Source organism: Miscanthus floridulus, chromosome 8 (genome assembly GCF_019320115.1).
Source record: "Miscanthus floridulus cultivar M001 chromosome 8, ASM1932011v1, whole genome shotgun sequence".
In the NCBI taxonomy this organism is placed as follows: Eukaryota; Viridiplantae; Streptophyta; class Magnoliopsida; order Poales; family Poaceae; genus Miscanthus; species Miscanthus floridulus.
The window spans coordinates 73,189,852-73,211,314 of record NC_089587.1 but is presented as its reverse complement, the minus strand read 5'-3'; the positions used below and the strand labels follow the sequence as shown (position 1 = coordinate 73,211,314).

Sequence of the window (21,463 nt, the reverse complement as noted above, 5' to 3'; positions counted from 1 at the left end):
GGCACTGCCCCTAGTTCAGTCGATCTCATCTGATGATTCCTCCCATGGGAAGGAGGCAGCGGACGTCGAGGCGGCTGGTACCACGGAGCAGCCAGTTCCGGCTCCCGCAGAGGGGAGTTCGGTCCTTGTCCGGGTCCGACCTGAGCCCCGCGGGTGGAACTTCCCGCGTGTTTTCTGGCGGGACCGGGCCGACCCTGAGGGGGAGCCCGTGTTCGCCCTTGAAGATGTTGCGGAGGGGGGGCGATGGGACACCCTCAAGCAGTACCGCCAACTAGCGGTGCGGTCGCTGCAGACAGCGATGTCTATTATGGAGGGGGACTTGCCTGGTGTTACCCAGGTAAGTACTTTCCTCTCTCGTGCCGCGTTGTTTTCTCTCTGAGCCCCGTCGCAGCATTTGACGTGCGTTTTTGCCTTTTCAGGAGCTCGAGACCCGGTCCCTTGGGAAATCGGTGTTCCTATGAAGGGAGAGGGACATCTAGGACCAGCTCCGGCGGCTGAAGGGCCTGCTTGCCGATGCCCAGGGGCTCTTGTCAGCGCGAAGTGCGGAAGTGGAGGACCTCCGCCTTCGCTGTGCTGACCTTCAGGTCGAGGTGGCCATGGCTAAGGAGTAGTCTACCCCCTTGGTGGTGAAGATCAAGGAGCTAGAGGAGGAGAGGGACTCCTTTAGGTCCTAGGCCCAAGAAGCGACGGCCTCTGCCAAGGCCACCGTCGGGCAGCTGGGCGCCGAGCAGAGCGAACACCGGCTGACGAAAGTCGCTTTGGCAGAGGCTACCAAGGCGGTCGAGGCCTCTCGAGTCGAGGCTTTAGACTGGAAGAAGAAAGCTGAGGGTAAGTTCTACCGAGCCGCGCCCCTTGTTCCCTTTGCTCTGGTTTGCGTTTGACTCCTGACTCTTTGTTGTGTCATAGATTTGGAGATAGAGTTCTCTCGGGCGACCGAGGCCTCCGTCGCAATGCAAGTGGTGCTGGACGCTGAGGTCTGGGAGCACGAGGCGCTGCGCAGTGCCACCCGTGCCGCCTGTGAGGCTCTGGAGGCTGAGGGGGTCAAATCAGCCGGCTCCCTTGGGAGCCACCTGACTACGTTGAGTGGCCGCGTCGACAAGCGACTCCGGGAGGCGTTGCACACGGGTGTCAAGCGCGCCCTAGCCGTTGTCTCTTCGCACTACGCCGTCAACCTCAAGGCTGTCAGCGATGGCTATATATTGCTAGAAGATGACGAGGAGGCCGATGCAGAGGTCGTGAAGCTGATGGAGGCGGCTAAGGAGCCTGGCACGGCGCTCGCCCATTTATTTGAAGAAGAGGTGGTCCCTCCCACGCCAGGCGCCGGTCCTTGAGGTTTGACCTGGTCCAAAAGTGGTCATGTAACCGGATTGGGTTAGTCATCATATCATGACGTTTTGTGGTCGTCGAGGCCTTTGAAGTACTTGCGTGTGTGCATTTTTTAACCGTTTTCTGTTCTATTTCCGAGCCTGTACCCTCTGTCTCGTTCGTGGACACACACAAAGAACTTCTTCGGAGCATAAGCCGTTCCTTGGCGAAGGGTGGCGAGGGAGTTGCCATAGCCCAGAGGCGTAGGCCGTTCTCGCAGCTCGACCGGCCCTTTGGCCCTGAGACAAGCTTTTGGTCCTTAGGTTTTTTGCGATGGTCCTGTCGGGGCACGAGAGAGTTTGACGTAGAAATTTTTGAAAGATGGTTAAAAGACGGTGCCTAGGACTTAGGGGGGGGGGTTCCCCCTTATAGCCCCCGAGGGAGGCTCGGCTTTGCAGAGGCAGAGCCGAGTCTCCCTTATAGCGTTAGAGTGACGTCGAGCCCCTATCGATAGACAGCTTTTTGCAAAGAACTTCCTCGGAGCTTAAGCTATCCCTTGGGTGAAAAGGTGGTGAGGGAGCTGCCATGGCCCGGGGGCGCAGGCCGTTCTCACGGCTCGGCTGGCCTTTTTCCTTTGGGGCAAGCTTTCGGTCCTTAGGTTCCATACAATCGACTTGTCTATAAGGGGGTTCCTCGAAAGACTATAACAACTAAAGAACGCTTCTTTATTGTATTTCGAGAAACAATGTGAACAACATTTGGAAATTTAAGGGTAGAAACGATGTAGCTGTTCTATGTTCCAAGCGTTGGTGAAGATTTCGCCCTTCTCATTGGCTAGCTTGTAGGTTCTGGGCTTCAGTACTTGGGCGATGATGTACGGTCCTTCCCATGGCGGGGTCAGCTTGTGGCGGCCCTTACTGCTCTGCCTTAGCCTTAGCACCAGGTCGCCCACCTTCAGGTCTTGGCCCCGAATGCACCGAGCTTGGTAGTGCTGTAGGGCTTGCTGGTATTTAGCCGAGTGTAGTAGTGCGACGTCTCGGGCTTCCTCCAGTTGGTCGAGGGCGTCCTCACGGGTAGTGCGACTGCTTTGCTCGCTGTAGGCCTATAGCCTCAGGGAACCATACTCCAAGTCGGTGGAGAGGATAGCCTCGGCACCATAGACTAGGAAGAATGGTGTGAATCCCGTGGCTCGGCTTGGTGTATTCCTTAGGCTCCAAATGACCGATGGGAGTTCGGCAAAGCATTTCTTGCTGAATTTCTTCAACTGGTTGTATATTCTAGGTTTGAGACCTTGTAGGATCATGCCGTTTGCACGTTCTACTTAGCCGTTTGTCCTAGGATGTCCTACGGCCGACTAGGCCACACAGATGTGGTGGTCATCGTAGAACGTCAGGAATTTGTGGCTGGTGAATTGCGTCCCATTGTCGGTGATGATGATATTTGGGATTCCGAACCTGTGGATGATATCCGTAAAGAACAGCACTGCTTGCTCGGATTTGATTTGGGTAATTGGACGAGCCTCGATCCATTTGGAGAATTTATCGATGGCTACCAGCAGGTGGGTATAGCCCCTGGGTGCCTTCTGCAGAGGCCCAACCATGTCCAGCCCCCATACGGCGAATGGCCACGTGATGGGGATGGTTTGGAGGGCTTGGGCCGGGAGGTGCGTCTGTCGAGCATAGTACTGGCATCCCTCGTAGGAGCGTACTAGCTTCGTGGCATCGGCCACCGCTGTTGGCCAGTAGAAACCTTGGTGGAAGGCGTTTCCCATAAGCGCCCGAGGCGCCGCGTGGTGCCCACAGGCTCCCGCATGCAAGTCCCAAAGTAGGGATTGGCCAGCCTCGGTGGTGATGCATCGTTGGAGAATGCCAGATGAGCTACGCCTATACAACTCGCTGTTGTAGAGGATGTAGGACTTGGCTCATCGCGCAAGCCGTTGGGCCTCGGTCCTGTCAGCAGGAAGCTCTCCTTGAACGAGGCGATGAAGGAATGGGACTCGCCAGTCCGAGCCTTGGTCACCCTTAGGAGGTTCCGCATCGATTGCCATGGCCTCGGGCTCGGCAGTAGAGGTCTCAGCAACAGAGGGGGCCCCGAGCCCTGCGGTGGGCTCGGCCAGGGGGCCTACCTCTACCGTTGAGACGTAGTTGACGGATGACTTGTGCAGGTCTCTAGCGAAGACGTTTGGGGGACCGGAGTCCATGCCGACGCCATCTTTGCCAGCTCGTCCGTGGCCTCGTTGAACTTTCATGCAACGTGGTTGGGTTTGAGGCCATCGAACTTGTCCTCTAGGTTGCGTACCATCGTGCAGTATGCCTCCATCTTGAGGTCATGGCAGTTTGACTCCTTCACCACTTGGTTGATGACGAGCTGCGAATCTCCTCGAACGTCAAGACGTCGTGCTCCAAGTTCAATGGCAATCTGCAGGCCATTGACGAGGGCCTCGTATTCGGCCACATTGTTGGAAGCGGCGAAGTAGAGTCAGATTACGTAGCGCATATGTACTCCGAGGGGTGAGATGAAGAGTAGACCCACACCTGCCTCGGTCTTCATCAGAGACCCGTCGATGTACATGGTCCAGTATTCTGCCTGGGCTTGAGTGGGTGGTAGCAGGGTATCGGTCCATTCTGCCACAAAATCGGCCAAGACCTGAGACTTAATGGCTTTTCGAGGTGCGAAAGATAGGGCTTCCCCCATGAGTTCTATGGCCCATTTGGCAATCCTACCCGAGGCCTCCCGGTTATGGACTATCTCTCCCAAGGGAAAAGATGTCACCACGGTAACCGGGTGGGACTCGAAGTAGTGACGCAGCTTGCGTCGAGCCAAGATTATGGCGTAGATTAGCTTCTAGATGTGGGGGTAGCGCCTCTTGGTCTCGGAGAGCACCTCGCTGATGAAGTAAACAGGCCGTTGGATGGGTAGAGCGTGCCCTTCTTCCTGCCTCTCGACCACCACGGCCACGCTGACCACTTGGGTCGTTGCGGCGGCGTAGAGTAAGAGTGCCTCGCCTTTAGTTAGTGGCACTAGGACGGGAGGATTGGTGAGCAGTGCCTTGAGTTTTGTGAGGGATTCTTCGGCCTCGGGGGTCTAGGAAAAGCGTTCGGATTTTCTCAAGAGGCGGTATAGAGGCAGACCTTTTTCGCCAAGGCGTGAGATGAAGCGACTCAGGGCCGCAAGGCATCCCATAACCCTCTACACTCCCTTGATGTCCCGGATCGGTCCCATGCTGGTCATGGCCAAGACCTTCTCTGGGTTAGCCTCGATGCCACGTTCCGAGACTATGAACCCCAAGAGCATGCCTCGGGGGACCCCAAAGACGCACTTCTCGGGGTTGAGCTTGATGCCATTTTCCCTGAGGCATTCGAAGGCTATCTCTAGGTCCTTGATGAGGTCGCCGGCCTGCCTAGACTTGACTACGATGTCGTCCACGTAGGCCTCGACGGTTCATCCGATGTGCTCACCAAAGGCCTGGGTCATGCACCGCTGGTACGTGGCCCCTACGTTTCTGAGGCCGAATGGCATAGTCGTATAGTAGTATAGGCCAAATGGGGTGATGAAAGAAGTCGCGAGCTGGTCGGACTCCTTCATCTTGATCTGATGGTAACTGGAATACGCATCAAGGAAAGACAGGGTTTCGCATCCCGTGGTGGAGTCGATGATTTGGTCGATTCGAGGCAATGGAAACAGAACTTTTGGGCATGCCTTGTTTAGACCGGTGTAGTCTACACACATCCTCCACTTTCCATTTTTCTTTTTAACTAATACAGGATTAGCTAACCACTCTGGGTGGGACACTTCCTTGATGAATCTGGCCGCCAAAAGTTTCTGTACCTCCTCGCCGATGGCCCTGTGCTTTTCCTCGTTGAATCAGCGCAGGCGCTGTTTCACCGGTCTGGAGCCGGCCCGAATGTTCAAGGCGTGCTCGACGACCTCCCTCAGTATGCCCGGCATGTCCGAGGGGCTCCACGCGAAAATATCAATGTTTACGCGGAGAAAGTCGACGAGCACGGCCTCCTATTTGTTGTCGAGGGTGGCGCTGATCCTTAGTGCTCGGTCGCTGGAGCAGGTGGGGTCGACCAGGACGAGCTTGACGGCTTCTGCTGGCTCGAATGTCCCGGCTCGACGCTTAGAGTGGGGTGCTTCACTGCCGAGCTGGTCGAGGTTGACGATGAGGGCCTCGCCCTCAATGACAGCCTCGGCGTACTCGACACATTCAACATCGCAGTCGTATGCATGCTCATACGTGGACCCAACGGTGATGACGCCGTTTGGGCCTGGCATCTTGAGCTTGAGGTAGGTGTAGTTGGGGATCGCCATGAACTTGGCATAGCACGGGCGCCCCAAAATGTCATGGTATGTTCCTTTGAACCCAACCACCTCAAAGGTGAGAACCTCCTTGCGGTAGTTGGATGGGGTGCCGAAGCAGACGGTCAAGTCGATGCGTCCGAGGGGTCATGTGCGCTTCCCTAGCACGATGCCGTGGAAGGGCGTGGTGTTGCCTTGGAGCCATGACTGGTCGAGCTCTAGGAGTTCTAAGGTGTTGGCATAGAGGATGTTGAGGCCGCTGCCTCCATCCATCAGCACCTTGGTAAGCCGGGTGTTGCTGATGATTGGGTCGACGACAAGTGGGTACCACCCGGGGTTCGGGACATAATCGGGGTGGTCCTTTCGGTCGAAGGTGATTGCTTCCCGAGACCAGTGGAGGTACTAGGGGGTGGCTACCTCAACCAAGAAGACCTCTCGGCGTTCCTTCTTTCGCTGACGCGCCGTGAGGCACGCTGAAGGTCCGCCGAAGATCATGAAGGCATTTTGAACCTTGGGGAACCCATCGTCCTTGTCGTCTTCCCTGTCGCCTGTGCCCCTTTTCCTAGCATCGTTGTTGGGGAGTTTGAGCTTGGCATAGTAACATCGGAGCATGGTGCACTCCTCGAGGGTGTGCTTCACCGGGCCCTGATGGTAAGGGCAGGGCTTCTTGAGCATGTCGTCAAAGAGCCCTGGGCCTCGGGGGTTCTTGCAGTCCGCGGCCGCGACAAGACCGGCCTCGAGGGCCTCCCACCTTCCCTGACGACCTTTTTTCTTTTTCTGGGTGGGGCGAGATGTCGAGGCCTCGGGGGTCTCGTCGCTCTGCTTCCCTTTGGCATTGTTGTTGGGGAAGATGGCCCCAACGGCCTCTTCGCCAGAGGCGAAACTGGTGGCGATGTCGAGGAGTGCCGATGCCGTGGTTGGCACGCTCCGGCCCAACTCCCGGACTAGGTCTTGGCAGGTGGTGCCAGAGAGGAATGCCTGGACAATCTCCGAGTCGCCGATGCTATGTAGCTCGGTGCATTGTTTGGAGAATCGCCGGATAAAGTCTTGGAGAGACTCATCTGGCTTCTGGCGACAACTTTTTAGGTCCCAGGAATTCCCGGGGCGTGTGTACGTGCCCTGGAAATTCCTGACGAAGACCTTTACCAAGTCTCGCCAGTTGTGGATCTGCATGGGGGGAAGGTGTTCGAGCCAGGCTCGCGCTGAGTTTGACAGGAACAAGGGAAGGTTGTGAATGATGAGCAGGTCATCGTCCGTGCCACCTAGCTGACACGCCAGGCGGTAGTCGGCCAGCCACAGTTCTGGGTTGGTCTCGCCACTGTACCTCGAGAGGTTGGCCGGTTGTCGAAACCGGGCTAGGAAGCGGGCACTGCGGATGGCCTTGCTGAAGACCCGAGGGCCAGGTGGCCCGGGAGAAGGACTGCGGTCCTCCCCACTGTCGTAGCGGCCACCCCGGTGCACCTGGTAGTCTCGAGTGGCCCCATCGTGGTCGTGGCGACGTTGCCTTTTGACCTCATTGTGATCATCTTGCGCCTCGCGGTGGAAGTCGAGGCGGTCGTGAATCGAGGGACCCCTAAGACGGTCGTGAACCGAGGGAGCCCTGAGACGGTCGTGCACCGAGGGCCATTTTGGGGTGTCCCCGTGCCATCGAGATGCGGAGCTTTCGGCTTGCTGTACCGCGGCGGTCTCAAGAAGCTCCTGGAGCTCGCCGCGGACCCGTCGTCCCTCTGTTGTAGAGGGCTCGGGCATCGCTCTTACTAGCATTGCCGCTGCCGCGACGTTCTGGCTAGCGCGGTGGAAGACTAGGGGCTGCTCACTCTCTTCGTCGTTAATGATGCGGTGGTGGACGTCATGAGCCCTCCGTCGGGCCACTCGGCCATCACCGCGACCCTGCTGCTCTTGCTCGAGGGTGGCTCGGAGCTACTGCAGGAGGAGTTGGTCTTGCTCGACCTTGGCCTGAAGCTCATGGAGCTGCTCCAGGTCTAGGCGTCGAAGTTCATCGGGGGTGGGGACGCCCGCTGGCGGGGACCCTCTGCGTGGCGGCATGGCATCGGCTGCCGCCCCACCTTCGTTGCCCGTGCTTGGCATTCCGAGCTTGATTTGGAAACACTCACGAGTCGGGTCGTGAGCGTCCTCATCATCGGAGTCGGAGTAGCCGAAGCAGTAGTCGCTTGCGATCATGAAGCGGCGCATCGCCTCGGGGCCGCGAAGCCCGGTGAAGTCTACTCTGACCCACGCTTCGTCCTCCTCCGAGGAGTCAGTGTGGGCGTGGATCGGAGTTGTGGCAATGGGGTCAAAGGCATGACATTGATGAATGGAAACAAGAGCGGTGGCGTAGGAGGTGGCGGAATTGGTCAGCCTGAAAGGGTACGGGGACGGTGCCGTCGCCGGGCCCTGCTCCGCTAGAGCTGGCTCCTCGGGAGGAGACAGGATAGAGCCTGATGATGGGGTGATGCCGTGCGCCACCGGTGTCTCCCCCCCGTCGAGGCTTAGTCCGGATAGGTCCCCGTGCAGGGACTCTGCACCAACAGCCGGGCGTGGGACATCGGCAGAGTGCGGAGCGTTGCCCTGAACTCGCATGGCGTCGGGGTGGCCCTGCTCACGTCGTGCCCGATGAGCTTGACCGGAGCGGCGGCCCGGGCGCCGTTCGCGCGTGGGCTGCCGGTGCGTGACGTCGTCGTCGGTCGACGGTGCTCTTGGTGAGAGGAGTACCAGGTTGTACTCATGCCCTAGAGACATGAACTCTAGGCTCTCGAACCAGACGATCATCCCAAGACACAGCGGTCGCACGGGATCTGCCATCTGGAATCTACTAGGATGACGAAGCTGACACGCAGCGTCCCCTACCTAGCGCGCCAACTGTCAGTGTTTTGGACCGGGGGGTCCTCAACCAACCAGTAAATATGAACTACGTGCCCCTAATCCCGAATGGTGATGCAAAGAGACATAAGGTTTATACTGGTTCGGGCAATCGATGCCCTATGTCCAATCTGAGAGATCGATCTTGTATTCCTTGCACCGAGGTGCTTGTAGTAGGGGGTTACAAGCTGGGTGAGAGAGGGAGCTGATCCCAAGTCTCGGAGCGGTGTCGTGTGGGCTGCTTGAGATGTTGCTCTCAGGCGGCCGGGATGTGTGCATGTGTATGTTACAAGGTGTTCTTCTCCGTGTTCTCCCTGCGTCGGAGTGTGTGTGCGTCTCCCCCTTCGGGCCCAGAAACGGCCCTAGCTGCCCCCTTTTATAGCCGCAAGGAGGGAGCCAGGAGTACATGAGAGAGCTACATGTGGAGCCTTAGCGAGGAAGGAAGATCTAGTACTGTGGCCTATTCCTGTAGCAGCGCAGTGTCAGGAATAGCCATTGGAACTTGATCACTGGTGCGTCGTGCCGGCCATGCTTGAGGCTGTTGAAGTTGTAGGGGTCCTCGTTGACGTCTAGTCAGCATGGCCTCCGCTGTAGGTGACATGCCATGCCTTATGAATTTTTGACTTGGTGGCGCGTCGAGGCCTGGCAGGTGTTTGTGGCTGGACGTGCCGAGGCCCGCTGTGCAGAGGCCTTTAGGAGCGACGATGCGGGGGTCTCGGCGGTCATCATCGTGGTTGATTTAGGTAGAACAGCGTGGGACGTGTGTCTGCAGGGTATGGTACCTGTATTGTCAGCAAGGGATGGTAAAAAGAGATTTGACCGTTGTCCCGTCGCTCCTGTAGTAGTGCACTGCCGATCATGGCTTCGTAGTGTGTGCAGCTGGGCGCATTAATTGGATGCGACAACTTGCCAGAGTGACGTTTGAGGCGGAGACGACGAGGTTGTGGGATGAGCCCGGTCTCGGGCGAGGCGGAGCACAGACGGCTTGTCCGAGGCCCCTCTGGAGGGTCTCGGGCGAGACGGAGCGAGATCAGTGAGTCCGAGGCCCTGCCGAGGGGTCTCGGGCGAGATGGAGCGGTTGGTGTGCTGATTCCAAGGTTACAGGGACCCAGCCCTGACTCCCCATGTCGCGTTATCCTTGGTGCAGGAGTTTAGGCAACACAGTGGTCGGTAACCCCTGCTCCGTCCTGTTGCAGGTGGCAGGGTGTTGACACGACCGACGTGCAGCCAGTCACTTCACTGTACTGTGCCGTCGTGCGGTTGTCGAAGTAGTTGAGCGCTTTGATTGAATGTGATGTTCAGCCAGAGCAGTTTGGTCAAAGCGACGGTCGCGGAGCTGGTGCCAAGCCGGCCTCGGGTGAATCGGAGATTCGTTGCTTCCTCCGAGGCCTCGGCGAAGGGGCCTCGGCGAGGGAGCCTCGGGCGAATCAGAGATTCAGCACCTCTTCTGAGGCCTCGGCGAGGGGGGCCTCGGACAAATCGGAGATTTGGTACCTCTTCTGAGGCCTTGTTTGTTCTACTGGTTCTTGCTTTTTAGGGTCTAAGCAGTTTTTCGGTCTTTGCCTGGGGCACCCCTTTTTCTGGTATCCGACAATCACACAAAAGGTTCACTACAAGTTTCACTTTTTCTTCCCCTTCTTTGCTGGAGTCTTCTTTCCTGTACTCTTCTTGACCTTGGATGCCAGCTGCTTCCTCCTTGGTGTCATCTTCCTTGGAGCACCATCAGCAGGCATGTCTTGAATCTAGATTACAACTTGCAAATCAAGGTAGGTGTTCCTGTGTTCAAACATCCAGGAGTTTAGGGTTGCATTCTTTAGCAAGCATAGAATTGTAAAGGTTGTATCATACCTTGGAGGTGTTCTTGGGCTTGATGGTGGAGTTCTCTCCAGTGGTGGCGCATCTAGGATATGCCTCTCTGCTTGTTCTGCTGCTTCTACTGCAACAGTAGCCTTATCTGCTGCTTCTGCAGCCTCTCTTGCTACCTTTGCAGCTGCCTCTCTAGCCACTGCTGCTCTTGTCCTCGGTGTTCCTTGGTCTATTGGTGGCTAGTCCTTCTTGGCCTTCTTTCTTCCTGGTCTAGGTGCTATCTTCTTGGTCCTCTTCCTATAAATAAACACCATAGTTAGGTTAGTTGTTGCTTATTTGTTGAAATAAGATAACAGTTTAGTATTTACCTTTTCTTTGTCCCTACCAGTGCACACCTCCAACTACTAGTTCTATGGTCATACTCACCACAGCTAGTACATTTTACCTGCCTAGTTCTTTTTCCAGTTCTTTCAGTTGGAGATAGGTACCTGCTCTTCTTCAATCTGCCTGGTAGTTTTTTCTTCTTGGACAGTGGTGGCAACAACTTGAAACCCTTGTCAACCTTAGGCCATTGGTTCCTGCCAGTGATGTTTAGGATAATACCATGGTAGGCAGCCTAAAACTTCTTAACAGAATAGTATCTGTCCACATATAGGTCCATTTGGGGATGCCTCATAGTGGTGATGACAGCCAGTGCATGTGGGCATGTCTTTCCAGTTACTTGCCATTCTCTACAGGTGCAAATATGCTTTGTAAGATACACAACATGCCTCCTCACTTCTTCATCTTTGTATATCTTTGTGACTTCTGCTTCTTCTGGATGCCCCTTGGTCACTTTGAGGTGGCCTAGACCCTTGGAAGCTGCATTGAGCTGGTGTATGACAGCAGGTAAAGTTCCTCCAGTCAAGACAGTTGAGATCTTCCTTCTCTTAGCAAATAGGACCATTGTTTTCTCTCTGATAGTATCAGCCCAACAATGCACAGGCAGATCCTTGTGCTCTTTGATCCATACATTCTAGAACTCAGCTAAATTATTGTTGATGTAGTCACATTTGATGTCACTACTGAATTTTCTCCTGGCCCAGAGTAGGTTATGGTGCTCTTTCAACCAAGTAAGCACATCAGGGCTAGCTGCCACAACCTTGTCAAAGAAATACTTGAATTTGTGAGGAGTATAGGCCCTAGCTGCAGGTCACATGTTTTTGTCATAGATATCTCCACTATAATATTTCTTCATATTCTCCATCAAATGTCTAAAGCACTCTCTCTTCTCACAATGAGGCCACACTTGAGCCACTGCTGCCTCAAGACCCTTGCAAGCATCAGTGCATACTGCTAACTTGTCCATAAGTCCAATTGCTTTGCTAAACTGCTCCATGAACCGGATTCAGTTTTCATTGGTTTCTGAGTCAAACAATCCAAATGCTAAAGGATACATCTAGTTATGGCCATCTAATGCTTGGGCTCAGGGCAAGTGGTCATTCCACATCCCATTAAGGGTTGTGGAGTCTATACTAATGTATGGTCTACATCTATTTCTAAAACCATATATGGCTGCCTTGAAACAACAAAAAATCTACTAAAATGAATCTTCCCATCAACTTCTTCAGTAGCTATCTCAACTATGGTACCAGGTGACCTCATCTCTACCTCTGCCTTAAATCTATACAACCAATCAAAGGAGTCATCCCACTTACCAAAAAGCTTGTTGGCTACTCTCTGTCTGCCATACACTACAGTTGGTAGGGGATCTTAATCTTGTATTTGGTCTGCAGCTCCTTCTACACTTCCTTTGGACCCATACTTGACTTCTTCTTGAGTAGTGGAATAGCCCTCTCTGCCACCCAAGCTTGTGAGGTCATCCTACCAACCACTCTGCTTCTAGATGCACAATTATGTTGCCCTTCATTTATTTGCACCTATACATGCACAAAACAGCCAAACATAAGTAACCAGACAAACATAATACCCAAACAATTTAAACGAAACAAAATAAATCTATAAAAAAATACCCTGACACTTCCACCGTGTTGGGTTCTAGCTCTAATAATCCAAGGACATCCAAGAGAAGCACAGTTTCCCCTAAACCTTGATGTATCAGAGTGTGCAGTGTGAAACTCAAATTCCTTGACAATTGCATGTTGTCTCACAGCTAATCTAAAATCATCCATAGAAGGGTAAGAAACCCCTACAAACATATCTGGATTATTCATGTCCCAATCAAACATTGGCTCACCCACAAGATCATCAACTGGTACAACTGCATCTGCCTTATCACTCTACATCTCGGCTATCATGGTAGGGATAGACACAGCTTTCCTAGCTGCTTCCTCTGCTCTTTCATCTGCTGACTTGAAACACATTGCCTCATACACTTTGTCCTCATCAGCAACTTCCTTGGCCTCTCCATCCTCATTAGGCTCTGCCAATATAGTCAACTCAGCCCAATCAACCTCTTCTACTTCTTCCACTTGCACAGATGAAAGTGGAGAGCTGCAAGTGTCACCACTACCTTCAACATTATCAGGAACAACACTGCCTTCTATATTATCAGGAGCACCACTGCCTTGTGCATTACTAGGAGCAGCACTGCCTTGTGCAGAAGTGACACTAGATGCACACCTAATACTAGAGCTAGCATTGACAGTTTGAGCATGTTTGCTGACTACATCCACTACAAGCACAGCTACCCTGTCATTTTATCTATCCTTTATTAGCTGCTCAAAATGTTCATCCCTCCTAACTTTCCATTCAGATTCACTGTCACTGTCAACCACCCAAACAACCAATGTCTGTGAAGGTCCCTAGATTATCTTACTGGTCATTTCATCATAAAATTTAGACAGAGAAAACTACACAGTCTTATCCAGCCATAGTTCATGCTCCTGCGGTGACATTTCTACTTGCCCGTACTCACCATCAGCAACATACTTAGAAACCTTAACAACTAATCTAAAAGCGTTGCCAGGATCAATCCTGACACAATAACGAACAGAAACAAAAATCAAACTGTTAGATGGTATCCTACTACACAGCATCTTCCCAATCCGGAATCAAAGCGAGGATGAAGTGCACTGAAGTTTAACTTACCAAATAGGGCAACCACTGCAATCCATTGCGTCTCCAATCTCCACCGCAATAGAAGCCACTACATCAATGGCCTACGAAGCAAGGAAGACGGACAATTTCACCATCACGGGTAGAAACCATAACCTAACCTACAATCCCATCAAAACCAGTGCAATAAAACGAGCGGGGTGGCAACAATGGCGGTCCACACGTACCTTCAATCCATCGAGAAAGCTGGGAGAGGAAGGAGGGAGAGGAAGGCGGCGGCAGGAGAGGGCTACAACAAGAGCGGGGAGACAAAGAACGAGCAAATAGGCCGGGCGAGGCGACTGAGTGCGGTCCGGCTAGGTTAGCTGCAAAGGGCAGAGGCAACTGCGGTCATTTACCACCCTCATGTTGCATCGGATCCCACCTAGACTAATACGCTGTTATACCACAAGTACAAAAGTAGCAATTATGTATCTCTTCTCTCGTGGCAAAGTCGTATTGCCGCCGTTACTCGTGAGGTGTCGATCCTTATAACGCTGAAAAGTTAAATCTCCCTGCAACATCGGGCACGTGCGCCTTCTCCGCCTTTCCTCTCGTCTCCTTCCTTGGGGGCTCGGTTCGATCCATCTCGCGTGGCGCGCGCGCGGGACGGGAGGCCCCCAGCCACAGCCAACGAGAGAGGGAGGCGGGGCGGGGAGGTATCTCGCGAGATGGCGGCGGGGGCGGCGGCGGAGGTGGACGACCCGTCGCTGGCGGCGACCCTGGAGAAGTTCCGCCTCTACGAGACGCGCGCGGTGAGCACCTAAACCACCTGCCTCCTCGTTCCCCATCCGATTGGAATCGCTCATCCGCGCGGGGTTGCTCGCTGGGCCGCAGAGATTCTACGTGATCGGGAGCTCGCGGGAGAAGCGCTGGTTCCGGGTGCTCAAGATCGACCGCTCCGAGCCCTCCGAGCTCAACGTCAGCGAGGACCCCGTCTGGTACTCGCTGCAGGAGGTCAAGAGCCTCCTCCAGCGGATCGACGAGGGCAACCGGGCCACCGGTGGACTCACCTTCGTCACCAAGGCCTACGGCATCGCAGGTCGGTCCCTAGTCCTTCTTCCCTTTTCTCAGCGATCAGTTAGTTGCATCCATTCTTCATTCACCTACCTCTGTTGCTCCGTATCGGAGAATTGGATTCTTAACACTAGTTAGATCGCAGCTTCTCTTGTAGATTACACTAGATACTACTCTTTGGATAACATATACAGATGTTCATTAGAGCTGTCCTGTTGGGATTTCGGGAAAATGGTTCATTTCATCAGGGAATAAATTACTAGAGAATGGCAGGGTTCGTTTTGACTGCACAACTGCTTTAGAACGAAGATAGCTCGGGTACCCTGTGTTAGTAATGCCCCTTGCATCTCTTGCCAACACTTGATTGTTGCTTAGTGCTTTACTGATATGGGTTTTGCGTTCAGATGCTAGGATTCATTATGAACAGGATAGTGTAGGGAGGGGCGTGCATTTGATAACTCAACAGCGATAAGAGAATAATATGCTCAATTGAAGAGGACATAAGGCTCAATAATGAGTAAATGGCTTAAGCTTACACGAATGAAAAAGGAAATCAAGAAGTATGGCATGACTAGAAAGCAAACAAAGCTTACCTTGTCCCAGCAAAGTGTCGGGATCTTCTAGAGCTGAGAACAACATTTATCTCTCTGCCAAAAATTGAGAGCTTGACCTGAGAGAGAGAGAGAGAGAGAGAGATGGTGTTTATGTACCTTATGTTTCTTTCCCAAGTTGGTCACTATCGACTACTCTCTTCAACTGTCGGCTCCTATCTTTTTGCGGTTGTTTCTCAAGATTCTTGTTTTTGTTTTCGGCTTGCTATGTAGGTTGCATCAAGTTCCTGGAGTCATATTACCTGATTTTAGTCACCAAGCGCCGCCAAATCGGTTGCATTTGCGGGCATGCTATATATTGTATAGATGAGAGCCAGATGATCACCATCCCACACTCGTCAGTGCAAACAGATGTCGCGACCTCGAAGAATGAGCTGAGGTATAAGAAGGAGCCTTTTTTTCTGCGCTGTTTCACACTTTTGAGTTTGCACATATTTCTGTACATTTGCTGAATTAAGAAACTTATACCTCTGTAACAATAGGTACAAGAAGCTTTTGGCTAGTGTTGATCTCACCAAGGATTTCTTCTATAGCTACACATATCCCATCATGCAAAGCCTGCAGCAGAATGTTACTTCTGCAGGGTTGAAGGAAATGCCTTATGAAAATTTGTTTGTCTGGAACACTTTCCTGACAGAGCCAATACGTTCAAGGTGTCGCAATACTCTCTGGACAGTAGCTCTTGTCCACGGGCACTTCAAGCAAGTTAGTTATAAACTGCTACTTTTTTCCTCTGTACCTTTTCTGTTCATGAGATTTGGAAAAGGCCTTGGTTGATTATCTCCTTTTTTTTTGGGGGTGGGGGGGGGGGGGGGGGGGGGGGGGGAGGGTCTTGCATAATGCCTAATTAAGTGTTCCTATTTATTTTCCAGGTCAAGCTGTCAATTTTTGGCAGAGAGATAAATGTTGTTCTCAGCTCTAGAAGATCCCGACACTTTGCTGGGACAAGGTAAGCTTTGTATGCTTTCTAGTCATGCCATACTTCTTGATTTCCTTTTTCATTCGTGTAAGCTTAAGCCATTTACTCATTATTGAGCCTTATGTCCTCTTCAATTGAGCATATTATTCTCTTATCGCTGTTGAGTTATCAAATGCACGCCTTGTTCCAAAAAATTAGAACACACATATATATAAGATCTTTATTGGGTGAATATTCTTATGCCAAACTTTTCAAATCACCATTAATTTTCTGTCATTTTTCATTTACTTACCGTTTGGCACCATTTCTCTATGCCCTGCAAGACTGCAAGTTATGTGTTATCTTATTTTTGTTCAATTGAAAATTTAATACTGCTACACGGTTTCTCTAGGTATTTGAAAAGAGGTGTGAATGACCATGGAAAAGTTGCTAATGATGTTGAAACAGAGCAGATAGTCTTTGAAGAAGAGGCTGGTTCCTGGAAGGGAAGAATGAGTGCTGTAGTACAGATGCGAGGATCAATCCCTCTCTTTTGGTCACAAGAGGCTTCTCGACTTAGTCCTAAGCCTGATATTTTTGGTTAGTAGATTTTGTGAATCATTGATTATAATCTCAGACCAACTGGTAATAGTTTGATTGCAGGATTATTCGTATAAAATCTTAAGATTTTATCCTTATGGTAGAATAACACACCCGCATTCATATAGAATCTTAACATTTTATTTCCTTATGGTAGAATAACAGACTTGTATGTCTGAGAATAGTCTTGAGGTTTGGCTATTAGATGCTTGATGCACTATTCAACTTCAGATCTTTTTTTTTGAAAGGAATTTACTCGGCTTTTAAGAAAGCCAATTAAGGTTTGATACAAACTGGGTATACCAGTTTTCAATATGACCACACACAGAGACCAGCTAAACCTTGCCACGCCCCACTAAAGATCACAAAGACCTCCAAAAAAGACACCCAACATGAACACACAGGTCAACTACAAACTTAGATAACTGAGATATCCGAGCAAGGTCAACTTCAAATCTAACTATTCTTTTAGGCCTTGAAATGAATAAAATTTGTTATGAGTAGCACCTGTTTTCATTTTCCTTGTGAGGATCTAGGCCTGAGTATATACATCTCAGGTATTAGCAAATATGCACAAAACCCACACATGACAAAGAGAACATATACATCCAACAAAAAAAAATTATCACTTCTTTCTCACCTTAAAATTTCGCTGCAGTACAGAGATATGATCCCACATATGAAGCAACAAAATTACATTTTGATGATCTCGCCCGGCGATATGGACATCCTATCATAATACTTAATTTGATAAAGGTACATACTCGCAACTTGATTTTGCGATCCCCAAATATCTTCATTTGCTTATTAGTTGGGTATTTGAGGCTTTAACCCTAACTAGTGCATTGCATAGGAATTGATTATATGTCCAGAAATACAATATTCCTTTTTGTGTCTCATATATTTATTGATTCTTCATGCCTCTCCAGTAGAAATTTCACTATATTACAGTTCTATGCATTGGGGAGTCAAAACTGAACTGAACAATCTGTATCTCTTTTATATTCTGCATGGACATGTTAGTTAGTAGTGTAGCTGTGTTACTAGTTGCTACTCTTCGTTGACTTGTTTGTACTGATAACCAACATGTTAAATTTTGTCTTCCATGTGTTACTCATCAAGATTTTCAATTCTCTATGTAGACTGTTGAAAAAAGGCCACGTGAAATGATGCTCAGGCGTGAATATTGTAGAGCTGTTGAATATCTTAATCAAAATGTCCCAGAGGAGAAGAAGTTGAGATTCATCCACTGGGATTTTCATAAATTTGCTAAAAGGTTTTCAAGTGCTTCTTGGCTACCTTCAAACTTATGCAAGCTAGTGCTTGTTCACATGCTGATGTTTCACACTTCACTTTTTCAGCAAATCTGCAAATGTACTAGGTGTTTTAGGAAAAGTTGCAGGTGAAGCACTGGACCTTACTGGGTTTTACTACAGCGGAAAGCCAAAAGTCCAGAAAAAAAGGTCAATTCAGCTTAGTCGAACTAGCACTGCAAGGTAAATATGCAATCTGTTAGAAAGAATGTATAGCTTACAACAAATAGGACCATTGTATCCTGCAGATTTTTTATCCGAGAATTGAGATATCAAATATAAGAAGTCAGCAGTTTCATATGGCTAATCATCTGTCAATACCACCCTAGCAACTAGGGATACTACCAATACTAACTGTTGGCAATGTTTTCTTTCTGCGCAGGGATGGCTCCCTTGATATAAGGGCTAGTTCTGGAGATCTTTCAAGGCTCTCTAGTAATGCTGAAGCACTTAGTTCTACAGGCTTTCAGGATATGAGAAATGAGGCTAACAAACAAGAGTTTCTTGGTGATACTCCCTGTTACCAAACTGGAGTTCTTCGTACAAATTGCATTGATTGCCTGGATCGCACAAATGTTGCACAGTATGCTTATGGCCTTGCTGCTTTGGGGAGGCAACTTCATGCAATGGGACTGACAGATGTTTCAAAAATCCACCCTGATAGCAGCATTGCTTCTGCTTTGATGGAAATGTACCAGAGCATGGGTGATGCACTTGCCCATCAGTATGGAGGATCTGCGGCACATAACACGGTCAGTAAATATTCTTTAGCACATATTAATGAAGAATAATTGCCAGTCATTTGTAATGCCCATAGCCCAACTTGCTTGGGACTGAAAGGCTATGTTGTTGTTGTTGTTGTTGTTGTTGTTGTATTTGTATTGCCCATAGGATTCAGATTCCAGAAGTCCTTGTTCTTTTCTTTTTTGGGGGTTTAGAACTTTAGATAAAGGTGATGAGCAGAGCTATCTGCTATTGCCTCTTTGGCCCTTCCCTGGTTTCAGACATTCAGTACTGTCCAATGAACACAATTTCAGGTTTTCCCTGAGAGGCAAGGGAAGTGGAAGGCTACTACTCAGTCTCGGGAGTTCCTGAAATCAATTAAACGGTATTACAGTAATGCCTACACTGATGGTGAGAAGCAGGATGCTATAAATCTGTAAGTCTATCGTGTTGCTTTATCATCATAGATGTATTAAACATATAAGGTAGTGAACCAGCTCTTGAGTTGTTTACTGCCATGGTACTATCAGATTTCTTGGGTATTTTCAACCACAAGAAGGAAAACCAGCTCTTTGGGAGCTGGATACCGATTACTATCTTCATGTGACAACAGCTGGGGATGATCTTATGTCTGATAGCTACCACTTGAGGCAAGTTTAGTGGTTATTTAGTTCACTGTTATGATACAATGATTTCAGTCCCTTGACAAGATGATAACTCACAGTTCTGCACCTGGAAATAATGTGTTTGTGGGATTTGGAGTTGCATTGAGCCCTGGAACCACATTGAGCCCTGTTCCAGCATGTAAAGAGGATTTCTCAAGGATGAAACTTACTTCATTTGACAAACTTATAGAAAGAACATGTAGTTCAATAAGGAATGTAAGACTTCATTGTGATGCTGATCTAAAGCTAAGTGGAGGTGTTGGAACTTCTGGAATGGCGCCAGATGCAGCGTATGCAGTTTCCCCCCTTGTAACATATGGTTCTTGCTTGAATTTATTTTTTTGTGATGTCCTTACAGCATGCATTCATGATTCAGTGAGATACAGCTTAAAAGCCCAAACTGGTTGTTTGGTCAAAGAAAACATACAGAGACAATGCCAACTGCAAGAGTTGCCCTGGCTGAAAACGTGAACGAGGGGAACAAAGATGAGTCAAATGTCTCACTTTGTGGGGAACTGAATTGGCTATCCTCCTCAGTTGAATCATGTGAGGAGGACATTTTCAGAAGGTGACTCCATAAAATTGCTGTAGCTCTTTACAAATGACTCCTTTGTGAGAGCGTGTGATTGATACCCATCATTTTCACATTCCATTGTAGATAATTTTGGAAATTTTTGTTGCCTTTGCAATATGCAGGTATCTTGCATTCACAACAGCGGATGTAGAGAATGGCTGGTACGGTGGAACACTTATATATGACCGAGATGAAAACAGCGGGGCTTACAAGCACTATTCTGAACTCTGCCAGGTGAGTGTCTCAATGGTTTGGAAAAAAACAAACAATCAATCTCATCAGCTTGCTTCTGAAAGTACGAGTTTGCATATATTTATGTTTGTGATACTGTAGGGAGCTGTCATGGATCCTTTTGAGCATGACCCTGAGAAAGAGCGGCATTATGCGGAGGCCCTTAGTGTGGATCTCGATGTTTCGAATGATGCACGGGTAGAGGCCGAAATGCAAGCCGCGCTGGATGACTACCAGATCATAGGGTCAGACCTGAGCATTATCCCTTCATGCGGAGCACTCGCAGAGGATCCGAGCCAGCTGACGAGGTGGATCATTGGAGATGAGAAGCTGCTTGTGGGTGCTGCACAGTAGACCGGTGGGGTTTCTGTGGAGGGTTGTACAGCAACAGATTGCCATTCACCGATTCAGCGTTTGTGTTTTAGAGCTATTTCCCTGAAACAATTACCCACTGTATTTAGCCATTTTTTAATTCCTGGTAGCACATTCGAATAATCATGAGGATTGAAAGATGGTAATGTGTTTGCATGCGGTGCAAATTATTTTGTTAGCGCACGTGCATGCCCATATATCGATTAAGGATGGAGTGTATGAAAAAAGTGAAATACTCCATCCACTCCAAATTATAAATTGTAGCAGGGTGGCCTTGCTGCAGGGATTGACATTGGCAATTATAAATAGTAAGAAAAAAGTGAATACCCTGTCCATTCTAAATTATAAGATATTTTAGCTTTTCTAAATATATTGCTTTTATTTATTATGTGTTTAGATATAGTGTATATCTAAGTAGCAAAAATAACGTATCTAGAAAAGCCAAAATGTCATATAATTTAGAAAAGTCAAAACTGTCAGGTGGCACAATTGGAATATATGCCAAGGTAGTTCACTGGTTTATATATAAAAATGAAACCAACCGGCAATCTATGAAAGCACGCAGCAGCATCAATTCATTTGGGAGTTGCATGCTACAATATCCATCACAGTATTAATTCATTTGGTGGATGAGTGCTCAGTAAAATCATACCTCTTGTGCCTCTCGCTCACTTCTATCGCGTGAGCCTTCAGTAGTTCAACCTCGTTGGTGATCTCATGGATCGCCATCAGCTTCTTGAACTTGAGGAACAATCCCTTGAAGTTCAATCTCGGATTGCTCGAGGATCGATTACAAAGATGCCAGGGAAAAATGCCCTAGCCGATTCTTTAAATCGTTTTCTACAGACTCTCCACGGTAAAACCTGGAAATGCATCCCGGAAAGGAGCCTGTTGGGGAGGCGCACCTAGGATGGTTTTAAGATTGGTAGGCCACCTAGAACGATCACAAACATCGTTAAGATGCCTTTTTTTTACGAAAATCATAAAGATGCTTACGGAACAACAGATACAAGGGTAGGAAGAACTCAGCAGGTTGGGGAAAAAAAGATTAGAAAAATAGATGTATTGTATAAAAGATCATTGGATGCCCT

General features: G+C 49.7%; 2 protein-coding genes and 1 pseudogene across 2 annotated transcripts; 2 read left to right on the top strand and 1 right to left on the bottom strand.

Moving 5' to 3' along the window:
• LOC136469383 (probable L-type lectin-domain containing receptor kinase S.5) overlaps positions 1-1,331 on the top strand; it is a 59,866-nt pseudogene extending 58,535 nt beyond the window's left edge.
• A 3,985-nt stretch (positions 1,332-5,316) lies between these two features.
• Positions 5,317-5,619, bottom strand: LOC136469382 (uncharacterized). The gene has a single exon (XM_066467595.1). The coding sequence runs from the start codon at positions 5,617-5,619 to the stop codon at positions 5,317-5,319; it is 303 nt and encodes a 100-aa protein (XP_066323692.1).
• Positions 5,620-13,890: 8,271 nt separating this feature from the next.
• On the top strand, positions 13,891-20,702 carry LOC136476678 (phosphatidylinositol-3-phosphatase SAC1-like). Its single transcript, XM_066474609.1, has 16 exons — positions 13,891-14,123; positions 14,206-14,410; positions 15,210-15,375; positions 15,479-15,701; positions 15,869-15,945; positions 16,307-16,494; positions 17,153-17,250; positions 17,637-17,770; positions 17,856-17,990; positions 18,190-18,559; positions 18,845-18,966; positions 19,061-19,180; positions 19,255-19,485; positions 19,572-19,763; positions 19,892-20,003; positions 20,103-20,702. The coding sequence occupies exons 1-16, from the start codon at positions 14,040-14,042 to the stop codon at positions 20,352-20,354; spliced, it is 2,709 nt and encodes a 902-aa protein (XP_066330706.1). The 5' UTR covers positions 13,891-14,039; the 3' UTR covers positions 20,355-20,702.
• Positions 20,703-21,463: the final 761 nt, after the last annotated feature.

Bases quoted from the DNA above. Each gene is read 5' to 3' on its own strand.
- LOC136476678 (XM_066474609.1), top strand. From the start codon at position 14,040: ATGGCGGCGGGGGCGGCGGCGGAGGTGGACGACCCGTCGCTGGCGGCG. The intron at 15,702-15,868 runs GTTAGTTATAAA...TTTATTTTCCAG, and splicing joins TCCACGGGCACTTCAAGCAA to GTCAAGCTGTCAATTTTTGG. The intron at 16,495-17,152 runs GTTAGTAGATTT...ATTTCGCTGCAG, and splicing joins TCCTAAGCCTGATATTTTTG to TACAGAGATATGATCCCACA.
- LOC136469382 (XM_066467595.1), bottom strand. From the start codon at position 5,619: ATGGCGATCCCCAACTACACCTACCTCAAGCTCAAGATGCCAGGCCCA.